This window comes from Rhagoletis pomonella, unplaced genomic scaffold (assembly GCF_013731165.1).
Source record: "Rhagoletis pomonella isolate Grant_MI unplaced genomic scaffold, Rhpom_1.0 Rhpom_scaffold_00001, whole genome shotgun sequence".
NCBI lineage: Eukaryota > Metazoa > Arthropoda > Insecta > Diptera > Tephritidae > Rhagoletis > Rhagoletis pomonella.
The window spans coordinates 9,787,729-9,814,866 of NW_023458555.1; the positions used below are offsets into that span (position 1 = coordinate 9,787,729).

Consider the following 27,138-nt stretch of genomic DNA (forward strand, 5'->3'; position numbering starts at 1 on the left):
TAGATATTTATCGATAACATTTATAGATATTTATCGATAACATTTATTTAGATATATTTGTCGATAACATTTATAGATATTTACCGAATTCTCTTAATTTTCGATGGTAAAATACCATTTTTCTTCAAAAGGCTTCAATTTGCATCCGCTGCTTTTGATTTTGTAATAATTTGGTTGGTTTATCTACGCCATGCGCCTACCAACATTTGAATTTTCATGAGATCATTCTCACTCTAGATGCTCTATCTTCGATCTGAGATTTTAATTTTATCTATACTACAAGTCCAGCCCGCGAGGCCGTGTTTATGTTTATAAATATAGATATGAATACGGATAAGAATAGGAATATATTATAAATCGGAAGATATGAGCACGAAGATGGGTACGAGTTGGACAGCAGTTTTGTGTGTAATTTTTTTGTTAAAATTGCTACATTTTTGAGTAGTGCTAAGGTAATTTAGTTAAATTCGACATATTTGTTCGTTGTTTCAATGCAATCTGTTGTTTCTGTTGCAATCATACATTTTTTTTGTAATATTACTTTGTGCAATTTAGAAAACCACCATTATCGTTACGACCACACTTCAAAAAGGCAAACTTACCGCTTCTCGTTACTTTTTTTTACTACACTTTCTACAAATTCACTTACTGATTGATTAATCCCTTTTGTCTCAAATACACCGTTGTTATTTTTTCACTGTGAATTCACCTACTCTTTAACCGTTAACCAGTTTTGTCAGTGTATTCACCAATTACGTACGTTGTTCAAAATTGACGAAACACCTAAATTAGGCACTTCGAGTAGTAAGAGTTTCTACACATAATCAAAAAGAGTCTTCAATTTGCAAAGTATTTTAGTTATATCCAGCAGATTCCTTTTTACTGCAAAACACCTTATTTTTGTGCGTTTCAATGGGGCCGTCTTTTTTCTACACACACATTTATATGTATGTATTAAAAAAGTGTCTTACTAAAAGATACGTATATTTTTGTCTAGCCTCGTTATATGTTTTGATGGACCTTTGTTATCGTCTGGCATATCCAATAAAAATTACTTTCTTGTATTTGTACTTTTGTGCGTTCCATTGTATTGTATTTGTACGGCGATTAAATAAAGCCAAACACACAAATTTTTAAAATAAATTCAATAAGTAAATGAATAAGTTTTTTTTTTCTTAATTAATTTATACACTGGCTCTGATATACTCTACTAAATTTACATACACATTAACTATTGCTAAAACATATAAACATTAACAAATTTCTATATATTTTCTCATTTCTTCCTCCACGAACAGGTTGTGAGTTCCACAAATGGCGAACTGAATGCGGACGATCCCACAGCTGGTCACTCAAATACTCCTATAACGCAACAGCCCGAAGTGGAGCTTGTCGATGAAACAAAGTAAGTTGAATTTGTTTTTTGAATTTTTGATTTTGTATTTTACATATTACTACGTATTCTTACTACATACATATGTATACATATATATCTACTACTTTTATTTACCTTGGTTGTTATTACTATATAATCTATTTTGATTTCAGTTCATTCCTGTGTTGTCTTTGCAGATGTTGTTGTTTCTTTAAACGAAAGAAGAAGAAATCATCACGTCAAAAATGACTAGACGGTGTCCAATGTAGTCCAGAACGCGAAGCGGTAACACTGCTGCGCGCCACTTCACATTCAAATTCACGGGATAGCGTATTGAATAATCCTAGTCAGGATTATATACAGCAGGCAACGTCACAGCATACGTTGCGGTATCCTCCATCCGCGTCGATGTTGACGCCAACACCAACTACAAACACACCGACACTTCCGTTGTAATTTATAAATACATACATGCATACATACATACATACTGCATACCGCATACATACATACACATTTACCATTTATTAAATTGAAATAAATGAATAAACAAAAAACAATAGAAAACAAACGTATAAAAAAAAACATTTAAAAATCCGCAGAAAAAAAAACAAAAAAAAAAACAAAGCAAAAGCATTGTGAAAAAATGGATGTAAAATCCATACAAAAAAAAATGTAATTTACATTTACACGCCCACTCAATTGTCATTTAAATTATATTAACTAAATTGCAAAAATTGTAAAACATCAAAAGTGAAACAAACACAAAAGTACTAAGAATTATAAAAAGCGTTTGTTATAAGACCAGACACACATGCATACACACACACACGCATGCGCGCACACCACATCTCGTAGGAAGTATGTGCCTAGTTGAGCCGATGTGGTTCGCTTAAGCGAAAATGAAAAGCGGTTGTAAGGCGAGAGGAAGCTTTACGTATATTTGACGCGGTGAATACTTTAGAAAGTGCGTAGGTGTCCAAACTGATAGTGCAAAAGCTTGAAAAGCTGCCAAAATGTTTGAAAAGCAAGGGAGAAGAATTCGAATCTGTTAAAGACTTTTTGAAGATGTCGCATGTATTGTGTAACGATCGAAATTTCATTTGCACTGAAGGTCCTAACTCTAAAAAGAGACTGCTAAATGAACATACAGTTGTAGGGATGCCTGTAGCGTTTGACAAGTACAGCATAAAACTGTTTTTTTAGAGAGCTGGATGTATGGATCAATAGATTTGTGAAGTGACAAACATATTTTGTGATGTATTGTGGAACGATTTTCCGTCATCCCTTGTCAAATTTGGTTTGGAGACAAACCTACCCTGTCGGAAACTCAAACAACCAAAAAGAACATATTTTGCGCTGCTCAATGCGCCTCTTCGAAAGGCGTTAAATGTCTAGAGTGTGTCTAGAAGATGCTATAGAAAATGAAATTTATCGTGAAATTTCCAATTTTCAAGACCAAATCGCTCAAAAACGTAATTATTTTCTGAAACTACTAGAACTTTATAATGTACAAGACTCTCTAGTCGGTAAAAAAAGATGTTTTGTTATGAAAATTCGGTTTTAAAGTGAGGTGAGGCTAGTAATATTAAAAAAACGAAATAAGCTGACCATCTGACACAAATAGACTTTTAACGCTAAACGTGATTAGGCCAAGTAGATGCGAGTAGTCTCGCTGGGACATGGTAATGGGGCCGTAAAGTAATTACATCTGTGCTGCATTGCTTTTGAGAAAAAAATAGAATTGTTTGTTCGAAAAATGTATCGACTTCTTGAAGCTTTCACAATTATAATTCGAATTTATGTTTTTTAAGGGTAATCTATCAGGCGTTTAATGAAGACATTTACGATGAATATCATAATTTTGTGGTTGTTTTTACATATTGAATCATTGCCTTTGCATATTTTCGAACTGTTGTTGAAGAGACAACAATTTTTTGACTGAAAAGAAGTCCGATTCGTTCGCTCGTTTGCCTCCTAATAATGTGTCGAAGAAAAAGGCAAAATTTATTCAATTGCAAGAGAGTCTCAATCGCAGAAATTAATGAATTGCGCGCTTAAAAAGTTCGCAACTTATTATTAAAACATTCCATGTACACTTCTTGGCTGCTGGAGTGACAGCCCTTGGCTTGACATAAATCTGTGTCGTTCCGGTGCTGTTGGAATGGCTTGATGCAAATGGTCACTCATGGTCATACGGAATTGCATTAAATTTTTCCCCAAGTAGGAGACGTGCGCTTCTTATTTATCAATATATAAAGATCGTTTCGACATTACATGACAGCTTCTTAGGGAGAAACTAGTTCAGTCGTCGTTGCCACCATTTAGCTCTTAAATTAGAATGGCTTCCTCTCGGTGCAACCGCTTCTCATGCGTGCAGCAAAGTGTAGACCGCTAAGAAACGAATCGTGTGTTAAACGCTTTTCATAACATTTCCAGCACTACCACCACAACCACACACACACTGCTCCCTTCTTACCCACGACCACCACTTATTCCATCGCCAGCTAAACCCATTCTACGCCAAAGCATCGCCTCATTACGACATTTAACAGCACCATTTTCCTCTACTAACTTCCTACCTGCACACACGCACACCACACCAACGCCCACCCTAGTAAACCAACAATCAAACTGAGTATGCAACAATTAGCTATTATGTATGATTATGTTTGAACGCTGAAGAAACTGCAAGAAAAGAAAACGAAGAAGAGAAAAATGTGTGAAACGTCAGTATAAGTAGTTTGACGCGCATGCGCGCAGTAGTAAAGCAAAGCGGTTTTCGTTGTTGCGCTGCTAAAACTATTCAGTTGCAGATTTTTCCTTTATCTTTTATTTTTATTTTTATTTTTTTTTTCATTTGTTTAAGTCAAATCAAAAGTTTCTTACCTAAATACTATTATTATTAATTAATTAATTAATGTTTATAATTATAATATTAATTTATAATATTATGATTGATTATGATGATTATTTTTTATTTTAAATAATATTTACGTAATTGTGTTAATTTATAATTGTATAATTTAAATTATATCACAATGAAAGAAGTAAAGCGAAAAACAAAAGAATAATAAAAAAAATATACACAAATCTTATACATACACAAACATATACATTAAAAGAGAAAGAGAAAAAATTTGAGAAAAATTAATAACCCGTGTCTCATTTCTTTCGCGGAAAAACTTATGTACATGCATACCTTGCTGCAGCCGGATTACGAAACTAGTTGATGCGCTGAGATGGGCTGATATATATGTAGGTGCGCCTAAAAAGTGATAATTTTTAAAAACTTGTTTCATTACTTTACAGTAAGGTGGCTAAAAATATGCAATATAGAACAAGAAAAAAAGCTTTTATATAATATTAAATTAAAAATGAAAAACGACTTGTCTCTTCTCGCATTTATCTTTATGTCACCTAACTCTTTTTGTTTCCTTGTCTCTCCTTTTTTGTTGCAGTAATTGATTAAAGCGCTCAGCAGAGATATTTGTATTGCTCAGCAGCGGCAATTTTTATCAGTTGTGGGATTCTGAAAATTGCTACGCTAATTCTTCACTTCTACAATTTTTTAGGTGAAAAGCGATGGTGCCTGAAAATATGCAATACGAAGAAGTAGGAGATGCAATAGCTAAGCGGCGAATTCTGGTAGTATAAGAGACCAGTAATTTGATGTTGCATGCTGTTAGGCGCCACTGCTTTCTGGCTAGAGGTTTTTGAGGATGAAAATTTGGCATAGCGATTTTCAGTATCCCAATGCAAATTTCTCTCAATGGTTCACGTTGCCTAATTTTAGGCACTCTCATTTAGAGTATTCTGAAGATGAAAATTTTGGGTAATCATTTACAGAATCCTACTGGTGTAGGTTCCTTATAAGTGGCTTTATTTTAGAAGGTGTCACTATTAAGTATAAGTACTGCACAGCAACCATTAACTAGTGTAAGAATACGGCTGCTAAGCGCATTCATCAGATTGTTTAGCTGCTGAAAAGATGAGGCAAGCGTTATGCTTCGGTTAACTAGTTGACTTTTGATAATTATTTGGAAAATAATTTTTGTTTTCAAGTAAATATTTTTACTGCTATATTAAATTTAAATTTTGTTTTGCGTTTTCAAACTACATTAAGGCTGTGCGATTTAGCGTAAAAACAAAGATAAAAAAATGCTGCTAAACTAGCTTTCGATTGCTGCTTGGTGGACAATTTGTAGTATTTTTTTTTATATAAAACTCTTATAATAGAAATTTGGGCTAAAAGTAGAAAAGCAAAAAATAACAAAAAATTCTTTTTTTCAGGATATAATCGAAAAAAAAATTTTATGTTCACTTCGCTAAATTGTATCACTAAGAAACCGATTTGGAAAGTTACAACACCTAAATATATGTATATTCTTTTATAACTTTCTCGTTTTTTTTATTTTGTTTAAAATTTATACCACGATTTATCAAACTATGTTCTATGAAGCATTCAGACTTAAATATTAGGGATATTTTATTTCAACTTGTTGCAATTTTTTAAACATAAACTATAAGAGCCTAATATCAAACTGTTTTTTTTATTAATTTTTTTGTAATATCATTATGGCTGCTAATTAAATAAGTTGTGAACATAAATTTGTATATACATAAATTATATTAATAAATCAGCGAAAATATTGAATTGACTTTTTCCCCAAATTGCAAGTTTTTATAAATTTTTTTTCTAAGTTTATTGAATTGGCATTCCTTAATATTTTTAATAATAAAAACAAATAAAATGTTTTATGAGTAGCCCCGAGGTAGCAAAATTTGCAGAGGTAACGCCTAAAAGTATGCCGCAAAAACTTAATAAAAAAATACCTATACGGTTTCCGATTAGAGAAGAATGTTGCGACGACCATGATGATGTTATGTAAATACTTCTACAAAAATTATTAAAAACTGGGGCCTCTAGTCAAAATTGTTTGTAAATGTCTTGGAGCGTTGACATCGCTGGGCCTCTCAATGTCATTCTTTAGACATAGGAATATATGTAGAAGGGAACGAGACAGCTTATGAGATGGCCAGATTTGGTTTTGAAGTGCTTATAAACGAGACACAAGTATACAATCGCAGAGATGTATGCAACATAGGCGCTACAAATGACTGCAAGATCTCTAGACCAACATGGTTGCGAGTAAATAGGAGGACCGGACACATTGAATCTTAAATGAAGTGGAATCAAAGTACCACTTTCTGTAGCGATATCAGAGGAGACCTGCAGTCGAAGCGAATCAAATAACGGACCTGCACATTTTTAGCGTTTAAAATATATTTGTTGCTGCATATTTTTAGGCGAAGCATTTATGACAGTAGTCATTTGGGCAAATTTTGTCATCTCATGGGAATAATGGAGCTGTTTATATTTATACCAAGCATTTTAATACAAAATAAGTCTTGTCTGTTGTTAAAGTATCTGCTTACTTTATCCTCATTTTATTGAAAATCAAGCAGTGCTTTTGCGAAAAAGATTGTGAAATGTTGCATAATTTTAGTGCAGTTTTTTTTTAATCAAGTCAGCTAAATGGAGCTTAAGTTTTATGCTTCTTTATTACTTTTTGCATTTATTATTTTTAATTTCCGCTATGTCTGATCCCCGAAACCCGACCCTCTTTTTTGTGTGGCTGTGCACAGCTTTAAAGCAGAAAACCTAAAAACAGTTTGATTTTAGTTATATTTTCTAAACGAAAATACTATACATTAATCCATGTATTTTCATTTTCGATTTTTTAATAATTTTTTGAAACGGAGGAACCTATTTTCGAAGACATAAGGTGTTGCAATTTGAAATTTAAAAAAAAAAAGATAAATTTATCTAAAATACTTCTTTTAAACTTGTTTTTTTTTAATGTTTTAAGTTTTTTTTTGTTAGTTATCAATAATATTAAAAAAAAATTAAAATAAACAAAAAACTATTATAATTTGAAATAAAAATGTGGCTTTTTTCTGTTTCATTTAATTTCTCGTTTTCAATTTTTGTTGAAATAAATTGTTCACGTTTAACTAAATTTTTTAATACTAAATTTTACTATGCCGGATTTCCACTAAGCAGTAAATTACAAAAATTTATTTAATTAATTATTACATTAATGAAAATAATTATTTAATTGGTTTCACATGCCTTTTTTAATGGTACAAATTTATTGTCATTTCAGTACCTAGTGAACATTCGGCATTAGTTATTCAATGTAAAATTTTTTGTACTGAACTTTTTTACACTTGAACTATTGTACTATTTTTTAACTATAAACTTTACTTTTTTTATTATGAACGCAAAAAGTTAAAACAAAAAGGTAGACAAACTTGTAATCATTTCATCTTTTCGAAACTCACAAATACCAACAACACACACAAAACGCTCCACCACTTAACGAATTTTATATTTAAAAAGTAAACATTTTTATATAAGAAACTAAAATGCAAGTTACACAAATAAATTAAAAAAAAAACACATAAATAATGCAAAATAAATTTAAAAGAAAAACACGCCACAGAAATGCAAAGCCAATGCAAAACAAATTCATACAGAAAAAAAAACAAAAACAAATATAAACAAAAACAAAAAACACGTACAAGTTGGTGAAAAAAGCAAAGAAACGAGTATTGAATGTTGAAGTGAAGAAACGAGGTAAAATAAAATGTCTTAAAAAATCGTTAAAAAAAATAAAAAAATTACAAAAAAAATCGGTTGGCTAGGTGAACGTTGCATTAATTGTAAAACGCAGACGCAAGAAGATATCACTAAAAAAAAATATTAACAAAATGTAATATTGAAATGGCATTGCAGTTAGTTAAAGGAATTTAAATTACGAAAAATTTAACACAAAATATAAAAATTCAAAAAAAAAAAAAAATAAGGCAAAACATACACACCGCTCTTTCTACGCTCTTCTTCACACACTCTTTTGTATAGTTAAATAATAAATTATATAAATATATTATATACAAATAATACAACAAAAAAAAATTACAAGAAAGCTAAAGAAAAATCCTGTAAAATACCATTTAGTAGTAATTTCATAAATTTAAGCAAACTGATAAGCAAGAAAAGAAATTATATTTAAAATAAAACAATTAAAATTAACAAAAAAAAAAACTAATTATATATACATTCTTATAAATAATTATTAAAACAAAAAACATAATTAATCGATAGCGATAGGCGAGAAGAAAAAAGCAAGCAAAATCTATCGAAAAAATAAAAAAGAAATAAATAAAATTTCAATTGTAATTAAACAAAAAAAAAAACAAAATGCAAAATAAGTGAAACATGAAAAAACCTACACGGATAAGCGATACATTTAATTATAAATAAATAATAAATATACATAGTAATGAGAAAAACTAAATTAATTAAATAAATATACATGAATAAAAATAGACGCATATTTACATTTATATGTATGTATTGAGTACTTTAAATTTGTAATTAATTTTCTCTTTTTGCATTAAGCCGATCATTGCTAATGATGCACATAACGATGGCAATGATGATGATTAAAACAATGGTGGTGATCATTGATGATCATCGCTGCCTGCTGATTGTGTGCATTAGTTGATTAGTTCTGCATAGTTGCATACAAACATACATACATTCATACATACTTTTTAAGTCACGTTCATACATACATATGTACATATGTATGATTATAGCTCGTTCATAATAATATGTACGTGTGTGTGTATAATGATATTGATGTTATACATGAAATATAATACATAAATAGTTGAAGAAGCAGAAGAAAAACAAAATTAAGTAAATAAATGTAAAAACACATCAATATCTCACGAGTTAGAAATTACATACATAAATATATAGAACGGCAGCGTATTATAGCATGAAAAGAGAAAAAAAAACTAAATTAAAAACAAAAAAAAAGAATACAAAAATTTAAAAGATAAAGTAAAAAACAAGATGATAAAGTTTAATGCAATTAATACACTAAAAAGAGATGGTATTGATTTAAAAGCGAGTGAATAAATGAGAAAACAAAAATATTGAAAATAATATTAAAAACTGAATTTTTAATTACTTTAATGATGAAGGGCAGGCATTTTTTATTATGAAGAAACTTCTCAGCACTGGCGTCATTAAACAAAGTCAATATTTGACGAGGTCTTGATGTTATTATACAACTGGAGGGACCTATGGTTTTATGTCTCCTTCCAACGGAAAAAGATTTTAACCATCGTACAGTTTCCTAAGTAAAAACACTATCAGCTGATTACCAAAAAAATGCCTACAGCTGAGATCATCTGTTGTTTGGCATTTGTTGTTATCTTTTACAATTTCTTTTATTTCTATTACAATTTATTCAAAATACACTAAACGCGGAACCAAAAACACCAATGACCCAAATAAGAACGAAACCGAAGCCGTTTCAAGCCTAGGAGCCAGTTACAATTGGAGCTATAGCAAACCGTATGTATTCGTTACTTAGTAACGGGAACAACCCCTGACTAGAAGTAGAGACGCCGTTTTTAAATCCATTAAATTGAAGATCGATTAATCGAGCCCTTCCGATTCGATTTTTTTATTTGTTACGGGGACGTTACACATTCAATTTTCCCCTTTCAATTTTCAATACACTCACATTTTTTCACTAACACACTCTTATTTATTACTTGATCAAATCGAATGGGCGACTTGCTTTCAATTAGTTATTGCAAATTATCACAAATCATCAGGTTTTGGAGTTCGCGTACGAAAAAAAAGTGGAAAAAAAGGAAATTGAGAGCGCAAAGTGGCAGTTGACTTGGAGTTGAAGTTGGTAACTGCTGCTGGAAAAAGTTTTACGATTCGATCTGTGCATTGAATCAAAAAATTCGATAATCGGTATGAGGTACAAGGTGCTTGTATCAAAAGTAACGAATACGGTAACGATACGAAAGTAACGGGTGTTGATTGGATTAGTAACGGATACATACGGGTATCCAAATTTTCGTAACTTTTGCAGCCCTAGTTCCAATCGGTTTCGAGAAAACTATTAAAATCACCTGCAGAATCTAGCAAGCACAAACTTCTTTCTTAGCATAACCGTGTCGTTGCACGATCAAGAACTTGCTTTCAAGCTGATCACACATACCCGCTTGTCAAACTTCATTCGAACTGACAGCTGTGACGTAGGCTGCACGAAACTTGATAGTCAATTTTCGTTTCAGGATGGCCATGATAAAAACATTACAAGGTAAATTCATTCTCTCAATTCGTCGGCCATGATGTTTTTCTGACGTTTGCAAGCATTTTAAAATCATATAAAATTGAAAATTAAAAAAAGCAATTGTTCACAATTGTTGTTGTTTGAGATTGAAAATGAGAATGCGTGTGTGAGTTTGAGGTTTTCATTTTAAATAAAATTGCTGGTAAACGTCAGACTGCCTCTCAATGGTTTTATCAAAGAACGTAAATAACAAGAAGGGACAACTCGTTATAATTGTAGCGAAAGTGCGGAACAGGGGCGTGCCTTCCCTTTTGCCCTAATGCGTTTTTTGATTTGATGAAAAGAGAAGTCACGCCCCTGTTGCGCACTTTCGCCACAATTATAACGAGGTGTCTCTTCTTGTTATCTACGTTCTTTGGTTTTATCATAAAGATGCCAAAAGACAGACAGCCTAAAATTCTCGCCAGGTTCCTGTACACACATCTATCTGACACAAAATCTAAATAAATGTTCGAGTAATGGAACAGACTAAATGTGATCAGCTATTTGACTTGACTATCAGCCAGAAAAAAAATCCGAAAAACGATCCCAAAAAGGAAAAAATGTGATTTTTTTCCGTTGGCCGATTCCATTTCGTATACTTTGACGATCCGTTTTCCTGCTAAAGTGGGCGGCAGACAAGTACCAAAAATTTTTGCGAAATGGAGACGTTTTGGACTGTTTTTCTGAAATTTGTCTGATTGAATTTTTCGTTCAATACGCTTTCCTTCTGCACTTCACAGATGGTTTTTTCCGCCCGACGGAATTCGAACCTGGCACCTTCTGGAAGCTTACAACTAGTGGCACGCTTTGTCACTGCCAACTACATATACAAGGTTTCAAGTGTTCAACGTGAACAAATAAAATACCATTATTTCTTTCAAATAACAGCCGTCTTTTTCGAACGCTTTCCGTATACGAAAATGAATGATAACTGCAGTTGTTTTCTATTACTTTCCGGGTACGAAACCCCGCGTTGGTTTTTGGGCGTTCTTGGATACGTAAATGAACGGAAGTTGTAGTCGATTTCTGTTCATTTCCGGATACAGATAATTGTACAAGACGCACTGTCGGTAAAATTTACGTTTCTCTGCAGGCTGGCAAGTCGAAGATGAAGTAGTAAAAGTGCGAGTGTATTATTAAAAAAGTGTAAGTATATTAGAACTTAAAGGAAGTTCTTGATCGTGTAAGGTCCAAGTAAAACCAAGCAAGCGATAATTTGCATTCACACGTTCAAGAAATTGCGTTGAATTTGTTAACACATATGAATTGTCTCACGTAGGGTTCTGTCTATTTTATTTTATTTTTCATATTTTAATAACCACACCATTTTCTGTAAACAAACGCTCACCTCACAAAGCTATGATCGATCAGCAGTTGAATTTGAACGAAAAATTGGCTTTTAAGCTGATAGGCAATTTGCGACTTGTGAGCGTGAGTGATTCAGAGGTGTTTTCTTTGTTTGAATTAAAATTAATCTCAGTGTTTAATGTAGCAAAAAAAATTTGCGAATCTTGGAAGGTGCAAATTTATTTAGTAAACAATCTTTTTCGTTAAACTTGTTTTCATTATTTTATTTCACAACTGAAACCGAAACCGAAATTGGAAAAACGAAATCGAAACAGGAACGCTATTTTGATTCGGTTTCATCAAAAATTAGCTGAATTATTGAATTCGTCCCATACATTTTTGCTGTTCTTAGGCGAATTTTATCAGTTGCGGCAATGCATGGGTTACCAATGTCCCGTTTTTTGGTTGCCAGTGAAAAGGATCCCTGTGACGCAGAAAATAAATTCCATGTGGCGCTGCCTTAAATTAAAGTTTTTTTTTTATTGGAAAACGAAAAAAAAATCAATTACCAAGTCGGAGATGCTCTATCTTTTGATCGTATTACAGACCTGGGGCTCCAACCGGAAATGTTTTTTTTTTTTTAATAGACTGGAATTGGATTATTCTAACCGGAGGTCCATTCCAGAAAAAAACTTCCGACAAAAGTTATGTATTTTTGTTCGCAGAATGGCAAAAACATGTATTTCCTATTTTAAAAATAGACTTCCGGTCAGTTTAACCCACTTTCGGAATCCGAATTTGTAGTAAAAATATTTATATCTATGTATATTATATTATATTTTTGCGGGGACGGACGGGTGTCTAGGACACTCTGTATAAGCCCAACACCACGCAACTTTTTTAGCATTTAAAATAATGGATTTGCCACTACATTCTTTTGAATCAACCCTAGTAAACAGCTGTTTGTGATTTTATGAAATGATTTCATGAACTGGCCAACGCATAAACGTAGCAACGTGTTTGAGGAAAGAAATCGATCATGTAAGGTCCCTATTAGTCGACAAAAGTCGATTCGAGTCGACTTGAACGACTGAACTCGATTCGAAAGAGTCGAGTTTTTCCTGCTAAAAGGTCAGTCGGCTCTTCCATCACTATTTCTAACTTGTTGAATAAGGCTTGAGGTCTAGTTGTCCACGCAGGCGTGATAAAAAATAGAAATCAAAAAGAGGATCGTTTCTACGTTTAAATAAAACTATGGAGTACAAATGGATTACTCAGAATCAGTGTATTAGGATTCTTCCTGTTAGTACGCGTGCAATCGGGTTAAATATAAGAATACTAGCCGCAGATCTTAGTCGACTCGACATATTCCCCGGAGTTGAGGATTTCAGTGATCGGATTTATAAATTGACCAATGCACTATACCGCATCTCACTACTCCAGTTTGATCTGAAGCTGGCTGGAGCTATGGAGGGGCAACATTCCAAACATTTCGACAACCATGGATTCGAAGATATATTTGTGCCTGAGTCTTACCGTCACGCCTTGGAAGGTATGGGAGCAGGCTTCGCTCCGTTGATAAAGATTTTATCAGGAATCGGGTTTTTTAAAAAGGGTGGAATGTCGTTTATACCTAAACATCCCCGTCTACTTAAAGGAAGTTGCAGCCCTATTTATGTGCGATTTTCAAATCTCCGCTACGTGGTCACTCAGTTGGCCCGTAATTCGCGAAATCAAAATCCTATAAGACGAAAGTTTTACAAATACAATCCAATACCTGGTGCACGATGGGACTTCAGTACAACGAAAACACATTCCGTTCGGGGTAGAAAACTTAACCCAGCCCCCGTGCTGGAAAACCCCAACGATATAATGCCGGATAATTATTCCATAAATCATCTTCGCGATGATATAGCACTTGTTGCTGATTGTATTGAAAAGATCGGAAGTAAATATCCTCAATATATTAGCAGCAGGGGCATTGATTTTAAGGATAACGGATTAATATCACAGATTGTTTCAACGTCGATTGCTGAACTACGTTGCCCAACTTACCCAACAACTGGAAAACCCGAGACCATCGTTACTGAATATCACCCATTTTGGGCACCAATAATACTGTCGGATGAGGATTTCTGCCTGGGGATTTGGTACTTGATGGGCGAGACCGGAGATGATAAAAAGTCTTTGGTTGCCCCTTGGAACAATAATTTAAGGAGCTATGAAGCAGGAATCGCTGAGGAACACGATGAGTACGTTTCGGAATTTCATCCAGGTTTTTTTAATTTTTTAATGACGGCTCTTAAAGAAGAAACCTAAATAAATAATATTTGCGCCATGAGGTAATGTCGCATTTGAAATAGCTTGGGGAGAATCAAATGCTAATTTAACCGCATTTGGAAATGACTAATACGATACATCTACACAGCCCTTTTTTCTCGTACAAATTTGCTCCCAAAAAAACCCCCGAAAGATATTTTAATTTATTCGTTCAAATCCGAAATTTTTAAAAATGTTGAATTTTATTATTTTATTTTTAGCTAAAGAACTAGTTCATTGAACTAAATTTCTCAGTGCTAATATTTCTCATTTTGTATTTTATTTATACGAAAACTATAAAAGCCCTGTATCCAGCTAATACGTTCTAACATATGGTGCATACGAGTAAAATTAAATATTATTTTTGTGTAATAAAAATAATGATAATATATTACCATTACTGCAAATGTATGATATCGATTAAAAAAGCCTGAATAATTATTTATATGATTTATGTTCCTAAACACACGTTTTTTATGTATGTAAAAGTATTCTGTGAATTCGAATTACCAAAGTTTTTGTTTCGAATATAATATTATAATAAAAATAACTGAACTGCGTTTAAAATGTCATACATGTGTTCATCAACTAAAAGAACTAGTTCATTAAGGTGACCGAACTGCAACTGTATGGTCCTTGAAAAGAACTAAATTGCCCATCTGTTATTAAGGGGAGATTTATAAAAACTGCAAGATTGTCTAAAAAACTGTAATTAACAGATAAAACTGTGAATATGGCAACATTGGGCACCACCCAAAACGGAGTTGTGCCGGGGTTCACGATGGCACTATTCATCGTAGATCTTTTAACGACTATAAACCGTTATTCGCCGTACCAAAGAACGTAAATGTACGTTCTTTGGTAAATGTAAATTTACGTTCTTTGGCCGGTGTGTTTAAATTGGTTTAAATTTATAAATTAAAAACCTCTGGTAGCATTCAAGAGTGTTACTGCTGTTGGCAACGCGGCAGTTTTGACGTTTATTTTACAATTTGTAAATATTTATGTTCAACGCTGTCACTTTTTCTATAACGAAGACCTTTGGTCTGATTTTCAGAATAGGAAGGATATTTGCATAGATAAAGGAAATCAAGTGTGTTCATTCATTTATCTACTTTTGAGACTCCACCTCAATGATCGCTGAAATTCGAAATCGTTCCAGTATAAGTTTATTACCTTTAGGTCGGCGAACATAATTCACCGTAGACCTATTTTCCAAAGTGATAAGTCATTCGAAATCAAAATTTTTGGTAAAATTGAATATTCCATTTTATTCATAAACCCATTTAATGTCTTAACATTTCCTCCACTTAGGAATCAGTAGCGAGCAAAAATGCTTAGGAACAAAGATAAATTTTTAGAGCTTTGTAAAGGTCTGAAATTGCCACTGAATGGCGATATTTGCAGCAGCACTGAAGTTCTTGTAAAGCATATTTATGAAAAATACTTTGAAAATCGTATATTAGAGCCCGATCAGCCACCATGGTTAGATCCGACCAACAATTTGTGCAAGTCACTTTACACATCCTCTAATCAGACTCGTTACATCAAACCCACGAAGGACGATGTATGGATTTTTGGTTATGGTTCACTCATATGGAAACCCGACTTTCCTTTTATCGACCGTAAACGTGGTTTTATACGCGGTTACCGGAGACTTTTCTATCAGAACAGCATTGATCATCGTGGCACCAAATCGAGACCGGGCCGTGTTGTAACACTGTTACCAGCTGTGAGTTTAGAGAGTCGCGTCTATGGCATAGCTTATCGTATTTCGGAAGAGCATCGCGATGAAGTTTTAGCACATTTAGACCATCGCGAAAAGAACGGTTATGAACGCTGTGTTTTGCAATTTTATGAGTATCCCGAACAGCCGGACAATCACTTTGATATTACAATGTATATAGCAACACCAGATAATACATCGTATGCGGGGAATGTATGGAAAATACCGGAAATAGCGCAACAAATATTCGCAGCTGCGGGGCCAAGTGGACCGAATCGAGAATACCTTTTCAATTTGGCGAGCGCAATGCGTGAATTGTTTCCCGGAGAAGAGGATCGTCATTTGTATGAATTAGAAGCTGTAGTGAAGCAGCTCATTGCCGACTATGAACCAAAGTTGTTGGAGAAGGCCTTAAACAAGGAAATCGCCGAAATAATTGAAACTGGCAATAGAGATGGTGATGCGCAAGAGACTGTGAGAGATGTGCAACATTTGTACGAAGTATGTAGCCAACCGGGTTGGCGTGAAGATTTATTGACCAAAGAATTGGAAAGCCCTCAGGAATTGTTACAAGCTCTGCATTCCAAACCAAGTATTGGTGGCCAAATTGAAATCGCCTCGAGCAAATGTCAATAGGAAGTATTAGCATCTAAATTGTGTATTGTGTAATTGTGGTGTAGTCATGTAATGCATGTATTATATTTAAATATAAAGATTAATAAAACTTAGTTTTATAAATACATACATTAAAAGCAAAGAAAAACCTTAAAGTTTTAATACAAAAGAAAAAAAATCCCATTACGATTCAACATTTTTTTTTTTTTATCTAAACCCATGATACAGAATGATATAAAACCCTACATTCCATCATGATATAAACTATTTCGAGATCATACCTCGAAGGCTAGCAGCTTCCAAGGGCTGGTGTCCTTTCCCGCTACTGTTTTACTTTTGCTTCTCGAAGCTCTCTCAGCCATACGGTGTTCGCATGAGGCGATTTTACAGGCAACTTTTAGTTGAAAGCATCAATCGCCTGGTGTTAACGGCCTTTTAACTAATCGCTTCCAATGAAGTTGGGGTGCAGCCAACTTTTGATTCAATGTGGATGGCATTCCAATTGCGACGGTCGAAACATTTTAGAGCTTACCCTCTTCTGCGCATACAACCACAATTGCCTACAAAGTACAAAGTGGCAACAAGGAGTAACAGTCCTTGGCCAGATACCGCTCGCCGGCAGCACTTTGGGTAAAAATAAATGTTGGTACCAACGTACAAGTCCATTAGCCAGTCGGTTCTAAATTATGCATCGCCTGTTTGTTCCCATTGGACTGGTAGAACTCAGAGGACGAAGGTTTACCCGTAAGGGCACAGTAGCGGAGTGCCTTCTGACACTTGGAAGCAGTCTCCTCCTCGCACGGCAGAAGGCTTCTGAATGAACTCAGCCATACGATACGATGACGCTGCAATGTCGAGCGTAAATATCACGAAAACTTTATAGGCTTGTGCAGTCGCGTGTGACTGGAAGGAGGAGATGCATTGGGCGAAGCAAAACATGCTGAAGCAACATGACTGACATAGATAACTTACGTCGAGCTGAAGGTAAGTGGAACAATGAAAGTTTTCGGACAAAATTGGAAAACCTTTAGGAATACCTAGGGTCTGGGTCCGGCTATGGTATTTTGGATGTTTATAGCTTTAGTCAGACCAATCGTTGTTGTTGTTGTTGTTGTAGCGGCTACAACAACCCCGCCCAGATCGGTTGGTATCTCAGTCGTTGTCGTCAAGTTCCACTAACGGCAACCCTAGGAAGCGTGCAGCTTCTGTGGGATCTGTCCGTGACCAATCGTCACGTACTCTGCTGTAGACAGTATGGTGGCGTAGAACCATGGACATAACAACTGTTTCCATGCTAATTAGGTTAGAAAGCAGCGTATGTATAGGAATTACGAGCGCCATGAGTGCAACGTCAGGATCGGCTCTTAATAATTTGTTGGATTTGCCACCTTTCAATTCTTTTGGAATGTGGAACGATAATCGGCGTTCTGGATGACACAGATGGTTGGTTAAAAGGTTCTCAGAACAATATCCTTTCTTTTTGGGACTTAATGACAAACTGAGACAATAGAGCAATGTAGAGATCCAGACAATCTCTTGGGAAGCTCGGTGAAAGCTTTCAAAGACTGAAAATCGTACTGGAGTTGGGTGGAATTTGGGCTGTTGTTGTTGTTGTGGCAGCATACAAGTGCCCCAAAGAGTTTTTGGGGAGTTTTGCTGGATTGACAGTCCTTGGCCAGATATAAATTTGGGTTGTTCCGGTTACGTAGACCCGAATTTGGACTGTAATTTCAAATGCTTTACTGCTGGGTGCAATGACAATGGTTTTTCAATCGGAAGCCTTTGCAATACTGAAGGTGACAGACACCAGGCAAATCTCATCGAGCTCGTTGCAATGGTACACAGACGGCTCGAAGACACCAGAAGGCTTTGGGGCTGGCCAGGCCAAGGCTACATTTCTAGGTACCCTTGAGGGCATACCCGAGTATCTTCCAAGCGGAGGTCTATGCCATCAGTCTGTGTGCAGAGATTAACCTACGTAGGAATTACCGTAATGAGAAAACGGCTACTGGGGGTTACAACTTTATGAGGTATAGGGCAATTATCAATCTCTCCAAAGGAAAGTTAAGGATAATAACAGGTGTTCTGATGGGTCACTGCAGACAGAGAGGTCACCTGCACAAGTTAGAGATCTGGTCAAACGACTTATGTCGTGTCTGCGATGTAACTGAGGAGACTCCTATGCACCTGCTTCGCGAATGCGAGGCGGTCGTGAGAAGACGGCCAATACTGGCCAAGTGGCGAATTAATACAACCGCAAATCCCTCGATATCTCCTAAAATTTTGGGCTCTCTAGGATTAGATGAGGTACTGCAAATAGTTGAGGGCATAAAAGATCTCTTGGTCGCAGTGGATACCTCTATTAATTATCTATATATCTACAGACACCATGGTATTCTAGCCAACGAACTGGGCGATGAATCGGCGAGCTGCGGTTCCTTGGAGCGTCCAATTTTACCGGAGCCAATTTTAAGACGGGAACAATCGGATACATCAAGAATTTTATTAGCACTACATGAGAGCTATTGCTGTTGTATTGACGCCTGCAAAACTACCAAGTGTTTCCTGAAAAGGCCCCTCAGGCGGGTAGCAAAACTCCTTCTCAGACACAGAAGGAATGATCGACGATCCCTGATAGGACTGATTACAGCGTGCAATACTTAGGAACGGCATATGGTCACCATAGGCATCATCGACGATCCACTGTGTACGTCTTATTTTGGAAGATTTGGATAGTAGAGAACATTTTCTTTGTCGCTTTCCAGCCTTCGCCGCACTTAGATGATAGATTTTTGGGTTGGATGCATTGAGAATGAACGAGCTACATTAACTTTCCCTCGACAAACTGCCAAGATTCATAAAGGAGTGCGGTAAGTGTGCAGAGGAGCAATTCCATTCTCACCTATATGCAATGGAAAATACTGCCTGTGCGCTTGAAAAAATTGTTTTTGGTTTTTGCGGCCATCCACAATTCCATTCCAGTCCAACCTACTTCAACTGCCTATCCGAAATACCCAACCTAAGTCAAATATGTGAAGATGCCTAATGTAACACACTTTGCACAATGGGTAAATGGACCAATCGCAACTACCGTTCACTAGGTCTATCGGTAGATCGAACCCTACCCGCCAAAAAAAAGGAAGGCAAACCTTCCACCTTAATCACTGAGGAGGAGATTTTCTCTTTAAATTCACCTTCCCAATATGTAGTACAAATCAATCAAATGCAATCGAACACCAAATGGGGAAATTCAATATAAGACATCAGTATTATTACCTTCATGGGTTTAAAACAAATTCTACAACTATCGAACAACACCAGCAATTGGGTCATAAATTCGTTTATGCCGCACAAACGTTAACATAATGATTGACATTAATCGTTCGTCCTGCGGCTAATTTCACAGCATCACGCTTGGCGCTTGCACTCTTAGGGAGAAGGTGCGCATGCGCGTGCTCACACAGTGCCACATTGAGCTGAGCTGAGCTGAGCTGAGCTTAGTATACGACGCGTCAATACATACTTTTGTCACGCTGTTGGCATCTAAATAAGCAACAAAATCACTCTACGATTTTTGTTGATTTTCTTTCTTTCTTTCCAAACAAAAAGCTACAGCAACAGCTAGACTGGACTGTGATTAGCGGCGACCTAACGAAACAACAAGTCCCACGCCTATAAAGCCAAACTGACAAAACAAAGACAGACTTTGCATTCAAATGCTTGGTCGTATTTTATTATTTCCACAAAGGAATAAAAATAACAACAAAATACTAGGCATCATAGCGAGAATAAGAGGAGCTACAAATTGAATATTAAAGTTGGCACAAGTTGTGGATAAAAGAAAAAGAAATGTGTGAAATTATTTTCACAAAAGACGCGACATAAATGCGTGACGACAGCAATTGCCAAAATGTCAGGGCACAGCCAGAAGTAAGATAAGACTTAGCCAAGGTAATGGCTGTAGATGGCGCTTGGAATTGGCGACGGAGCCGAAGATGACCACGTTGCCACAGAAGGTGATGGAGTTGTCTAAAGGGTGCTGCAATTTAATGCTTAATGTAAAGAGCCAACAATATCTTCTGACTTTGCTAGAGAGCTTTCTCCTGTTGACTACGTGGAACTCCAGAAGTCGATAACCAGGCGCTTCTACAGCCCGGTCGTAAGAGTTACGAATTCGGTAGACCAAATTTGTGGTTTGCAGAGAAGCACTTTTATCCTGCAATGTTCAGTGAGAATACTTGGCACTTCGCCGGACCTAGTCATGTCTTATCTAATGAGTGACGTTCTTTTATTTTATTCACTTCTTTTTGAGATAATTTTTGTTGTGTAAACATCTCTGTTCTCGGTATGATAAAATTTGCGTTAACCTAGGAGAAAATTTTTAACAGCATCTTGTGTAACCCAGCACAAAATCTACAACTTTTCCTTACGGAGTTTTGTATTGTAAAAAATCTTTGCTCTTCGGGATCATTTTGGCAGTAGTTCGAACCAGTTGGGGAACAGTTTGGGACCATATCTGTTCTTGTTAGGGACACAGATCAAATTTCATAAGTACTAGTCCGTAACGGAATTTTTGTAGTGTGTTGGCCTACGAAAAATAACGGCTGAAAGATGACCGAATGTATTGGTGAGGACCCATTGGTATTGGTATGTTAATCCTTGTATCTATCGAAGACATTACATATGCTGCTCCTTTGAGCCGTCCGCAAATTGTTCGCTTTGAGGTATGCCTCCAGAGTGGATTTACCTCAGATTACATTGTTTCCCAGTTTGATTAAAAATTTTATAGTCCTACTCATATCATATCTGGGAGATTGGATTGATGACATCACCTTTCATTTTTCTACACCATCTATGGCTATGGTTAGAAGAGTTCTTTTGACAGCCTATTCTATGGTTATATGCAATGATGGAAGTTGGAGATTTCCTTCGATTGCTGTCATCGGACAACCACGCATACAACGGCCTTGTAGGGTATGTCTCGAGGTCTAAGCAATCGCACCATAGATTACTGCTGGATATTTATCTCAGCATTCATGAACTGCAAGCTCAGGATTTCTTGTCGTCATAGTTCTAAAGAAGCTTTGTATGAAGGATGATGCCTATATATTACAATTTGTTTGCCTCAACGACCTTAGGCTTCTCAAGAGTCAAATGCTCGTTGACTTGAAAATTAGGGCCGTTTTGGATCGTTACTACTGTTACTACATACATTTTTACTTTAATACGCCCCTATTGAAAACCCCTTTAGTTTAGCAAGAGCCAGATGACAACAGAGAAAGTGATCTTCCTCTAGAATTGAGACACAAATTGGATTATCGATGATGCCTTAAGTGGCCATACCTCCTTTTAAGTGTCGTGCTTCGTTTCTTTGCAATTTTTGCTGTTGCCTTATATAAGTATTCGCATTTGTCAAGCAGCACTTCATTGTTATCCACGGAAAGCATGGACCTATGATTGACCCCAATTTGCCTATCTGCCAAACAAGTTGATGTTGAGCCTTACCACAATGACAAGTTAAGACCCCTACTATTATCGTTAGTTTTAAGAGCTTCTTCCAGCACCTCTGATCTACGTATGGTCAGACGGACTTAGCCTCCTTACATTCCAAAGTTTGCATCCAGCTCGGTGGACTTTGGGCAATCTTTCATTGTGGGTTATGGTAGGGATACACGTTTTTTATGTATAGTCGAGCCACGGTGCGGACAGGGACAGCTCTCCTATTGTAAGCACTACGGGCGCAATATTTTGCATTATTATACGAGCTCCGCAGTTAATGAGCCAAGTTCAGGTAGCCTTGCAAAAGCGGAAGGCCATCCGTATAGGCAGCTTTTCCAAAGCCTCCATCGGGTCGTTGCTGACAAACATCCAATAGTAGAAAGACAGAAGGACTTCCCTTTGTGGGTTTCCTCTCCTTCACTCTTCACAGGAACGAGTTCCTAACTCTGCAGCGACTGTTCTGCCCAGTTTAAACAGATAGTTTAGGATAGCCTCATGTCTATGTATCTATATCAGGGAAAATTGTAGAGAATCTGTAAATGGAAATGCAAGCGTTTTCTAGTCGGAGCCAAAATATAGCCTTTGAAACTAAGATTCATCAAATCTGTGTGCGATTTGAGAAAGTTATGACAATTTAGTGGCCATTATTTGGGGATAGAACATACTTAAGAACAATATGCGGGCTCGAAATGGTCAAGTTGAGAGGAAAAAGTATGTCTTCAGGGAGAGAATGATTCTCGATCAATCAACTCTATGGCTGAGTCAGGCATAGAACACGTCGATGGCTGGCCGAGTCTGAGACTCTTTCTGCTCGCGGTGGTAGACCAAAACGAAATCCGCATCGAGGTGGATTTCTGAAATTGTAGGTTTAAGAAAGAAAGGCTTTTTATAATGCAGGGGATTTCAACTCCTTTATGGAACCAATCAAACTTAATTTTTTTTTCAAATATGTAGGTATTGGTACCGTAGACTTTAAATTTTACTAAACTTACTGGGTTAAAAAGGGTAACTACTACTCCTGGACGAAGTTGTGTGATTTTTGGGGAGCCTGCCTAACTTTTATAGTAAAGACTACTAACTAAGTTCGTATCAGGCAACTCAGCATATGGAAACTGCCGGCATGGCATAATAGAAAAGTCTCTCCTTTGCTCCGAAGGATATATATTGTTGCTGCGAAGTATTCTGACTCGGCGGCAAGTCAGTAAACATTATAATCGCGGCTCCTACAAGGTGCTTCAAAAAGTCGGCAGCATTTGGACCACCCTGTATAATTGAACGCTCGAACTCCACTGCTTTGTGACCAGCTGGTTGACCATATTGTTACTGCTTTAATTGCGCATAAAATAGCTCGTGGCTTGGCATAAAAGAGTAAAAAAAAAATCAAAATAGTCAAATGAAAAAAGAAAAAAGCCAAACAACTGGCTGTAGCGGCCAGTCAACCGTTCACAATAGCAACAGCGACAATCAAATAAAGAAAATCGATATACTACAGCAGTTTTTATTGCGCATCGCCTTGCGGGCAATTGGCGCTATTTTTCATTTGCCAATAAATTTTTGCGCCACAGCCGCGTGGAACCATGGACCACAAGAGACCCTGTCACACACACACGCAGCCGAAGGGGCGGCATACATACATATATATGTAGTTTTCTTGCGTGTGTGCGAGTGCATCGCATAAAAATGAAGCAATGAAGTAATAGTTGTTTTAAATAAAAATGTAAGATATTCTAAATGAAAAGCAATAAAAAGGATAGAAAAAAAGTTATCAGCCAAAAAATAGCCTGCGGCTGCGTGTACGCGCGCGCGCCACAAAAACCCTCAACCGCGAGCACCACCACCAACACCATTGCATTCAGTGTCTAATCGCGCCACTATCTATGTCGACGATCGTTGAACAGCCGGCAACCAGCCACGGATATCTCCCATCGCTCGCCGTGTGCCGCTTTTGATTTTGCAAAATCAATCGATTCGACATTATTATTAATTTTTCATAACTTCCGCGGCTGCGCATCCGATTCGATTTGATGTTACACCGCTGTGTATATGGCAGCAAGGCGGTGTGTTGGCAGCCCTCGCCACTCTACAGCGAGTTGTTAAATGAAGGTGCATTTCCCTTTCGTTTGAGTGCGATATGGAAATTGAAGCTCACTGCTGCCGCCGCCGCCACCGCCACCGCCGCCACCGCCACCGCCGCTGCTATGTTCAATGTGGTCCTTGTTGCTACATTATAGAGCCGCCGTAGCGCTGGTGGACGCCCTCTCCGGTTTGCTATTTGCAGGCTATGACCATGTGAAACTAATCTATTAAACTTTGTAATAGGCAAATGAAATGGCTGAAAGATGGTGCGGCAATGGATGAGCGCCTTTGATGTTTTGCCGCGCGTCGCAACAAAGTAAAGGGAATGCGTTTGAAAATTGAAAGCGCTTTGATGGATAATGGCAATAGTAACTCGATGAATTGAATTAATTGTGAGTCTGGAGAAAGCAAATGGCTTTGTTAAGGTTTACAGCGCAATTCTGGCGACTGCATTTGAACTCACCATAGTCTTTCGGAGGACAAGAGTCTTTCGTAAGGAAATTGTCAATTGTGGCAACTATCTGGAAAGCGCTTTTCTGTCCTTCGAAAAATTCTTTGAAAGATTGGCTAACGGGGAGGCGGTCTTCTGTTTGTCTTTTGGCAATAAGCTTTCTAAAAATTAAATGAAATAGAAAAATATATACTTATATATATTTTACTTTCAAAACAATTAAAAGAATATATTAAAAAAACTAAAAAAGAAAAAAACATAATAATAAAATAAGTTTTTCAAAATTTAACGATATTAAAGAATATATTTTTTTTTAAATAATAATATATGAAAAATAATAGAAAAATAAATTAAAACACAAATAAAATTTCAAAATGTTCCTAAAAATTAACTGTTAAAAAAATTCTCTCTAAATTAATATAATCTAGAAATTAAAAGAAAACAAAATTGTAAATGAGAAAAAATAAACAAAATAATTTATTAAACTAAAAAAAATATTATGAAAAAATTAAATCTAAAAATACTTAATTAAAAAAAGCAAACAAATATGAAGAAAAATTAAATCAATCAAATCTAAAAACTAAATAAAAAAATAATAAAAATAAACAAATTAAATAAATATATTTGTATCTAGAAATTAAATTAAACTAAAAAATATATATATTTTCTACTTTTTAACAGACTTCAATTAAGGAGAACAGTTATCAAATTCATTGGAATATTTTATGTATGCCACCGGATATCTTTGGACCACGTGAACCGTTTTCGATAGTTATTATTTTTATTATTTTTTTTTATCGAAACTCAGATCCCTCGCATGGCATGCCAGAGCTTTACTCATTCGGCCAATGATATACAAGTGCTTTCTGTCCAAAGAGCTTTGCACCATGAAATTTGGCAAAGGAAGCTTTGTTTTGTAAGACTTTCGTGTCAGAATAAACAAAATCTTTTAACCAATCTTGCCTAGTGTCTTTCAATTGCCTCACAAAAGACTTATCTTAGCCAGAACTGCTCTGTTAATTCGACTTTTTTCCTCTAGTTATTCCGGGCCCACGAGAACAACTTGATAAAAATATTTTCTGATTCATGGGAAAGTATAGACCCTATTCCGTTCAGAGTAGCATGTTCGAATAGGAATGTGGACTCTTGGGAAACTACAGTGGAATATCGAAGCTCGAAGTTGGCGAGTTTGCAGAGTGAAAGACCGCCCGATCTCGGCTGCCGGTTCGAAAACGTCCTTTTTCGTGATTTGGTTCAAGAACGCTCTATTTCAACAAACGCCCTACCTCAATATAAATTCAATAATAGGGAAGACCCAGCCTTTTTGAAATGGGAGTACTGCTTCTTGGAAATCTCTTCCACAACGAGCTTTCTTTGTAACTTCTGAACCAATATACTTTCAAAGTACTTCGCCGTTTTATTAGAAATAATGAGCCCCATTTCCATGGGTCAGTGGGGAGACCTGCGCGTAGATACTGAAAAAAAGAGACAAAATAAAGGTGTATCGCTCTGCGTGCTTTCAAACTGGTACCTAAATATGAAAAGTTTGTACCTTAAATCCTTCGGTTGCTATACATGATGATTCATTATCATTATGTTTTGCAAAAATTGTGAAAATTCGACACAAATAACTTCAAAGTGCTGTACAATAACAAACGCCACCGTCTCCAAATGTCAAATCGTATAGCTTGCGACTTTAATTGGCTGCTAAAAAATTGCCATATAGCGAACGTATATTTGTGTGTGCGTATTCACCTTTCCAATTTGTTAAAATTTCCATTCAATCGTTTGTACCCTTTTTGCAAGATTGCATATTACATATTGCCTACAACAGCGCCAACTACAAGAACAACAACAAAACAACCTACCTCAAACCAAAATCACTGCTAAATGCACTCATTTGTTGATTCTACAATTGAGTGGTAAAACAACAGCGTCAATTTTCTGTGTGTTGTGCCGCGCTGCGCCGCGCCGCTTTGCGCGTTGACCACTAAAAATACAGGCGGCGGCGGTGGTGCGCGCGCGGTCACACTTTGGCGGCCAAGCGCGGCTGAGAAAATAAATGTGCCAGCGAATGCACAAAACAGCTGGAGCCGCAGGGTGCACCATCGACAAATGCCACGAATGCGCATTGAACTTAGCGAGCGGTCAGCGCTTGGTGCGCTCAAAATCCAACAACGGCAATGACGAAGGTAAAAAAAGGTGGTTCATTGTAGTTAATATGTAAAGTTTGTTGTGTTGCGATTTTTTTGTTATACAGATATGCATGCAGAATTTAGTTGCAAGCGAAACATTATTTGCATTTACATATGCATCAGTATGTACGTTGGTGTATGTGTAAGTGCATAAACATTGAAAAAAAAAAAATCAATTTCCTCGATTTGATATTGGAATTTAATCAAATTGTGGCGCTAAATTAAATGCAGCCTGTCAAATAAGTCAGTCAGCTGTGCTCGAGCACTTGCCCTATGCTTGCCACCTGGTGCGTAGGAGGGTGAGCGCGTAGCATTGGTGTTCCCGCCTGCATTGCTGGATGGGAATTGGTGCAATATGAGTTGGCTTTGCTGGTGCG

The 27,138-nt window shown here is 36.2% G+C and overlaps 2 protein-coding genes across 11 annotated transcripts in view; both read left to right on the forward strand.

Annotated features, from left to right (window-relative positions):
- LOC118738384 (casein kinase I) overlaps window positions 1-1,877 on the forward strand; it is a 53,469-nt gene extending 51,592 nt beyond the window's left edge. For 5 of the 10 annotated variants that reach the window (XM_036469372.1, XM_036469350.1, XM_036469334.1 and 2 more), the window contains 2 exons: window positions 1,299-1,405; window positions 1,549-1,877. In XM_036469372.1, coding sequence (XP_036325265.1) covers window positions 1,299-1,405; window positions 1,549-1,624 — 183 coding nt within the window. In that variant the 3' untranslated portion in view covers window positions 1,625-1,877. Of the gene's footprint in view, window positions 1-1,298; window positions 1,410-1,548 lie in introns of those variants that run through there. The other 5 variants (XM_036469379.1, XM_036469365.1, XM_036469356.1 and 2 more) reach the window with 2 other exon arrangements.
- Window positions 1,878-15,211: 13,334 nt separating this feature from the next.
- LOC118750565 (putative glutathione-specific gamma-glutamylcyclotransferase 2) lies at window positions 15,212-16,675 on the forward strand. Its single transcript, XM_036485305.1, has 2 exons — window positions 15,212-15,449; window positions 15,514-16,675. The coding sequence occupies exon 2, from the start codon at window positions 15,533-15,535 to the stop codon at window positions 16,559-16,561; it is 1,029 nt and encodes a 342-aa protein (XP_036341198.1). The 5' UTR covers window positions 15,212-15,449; window positions 15,514-15,532; the 3' UTR covers window positions 16,562-16,675.
- The last annotated feature ends 10,463 nt before the right edge of the window (window positions 16,676-27,138 follow it).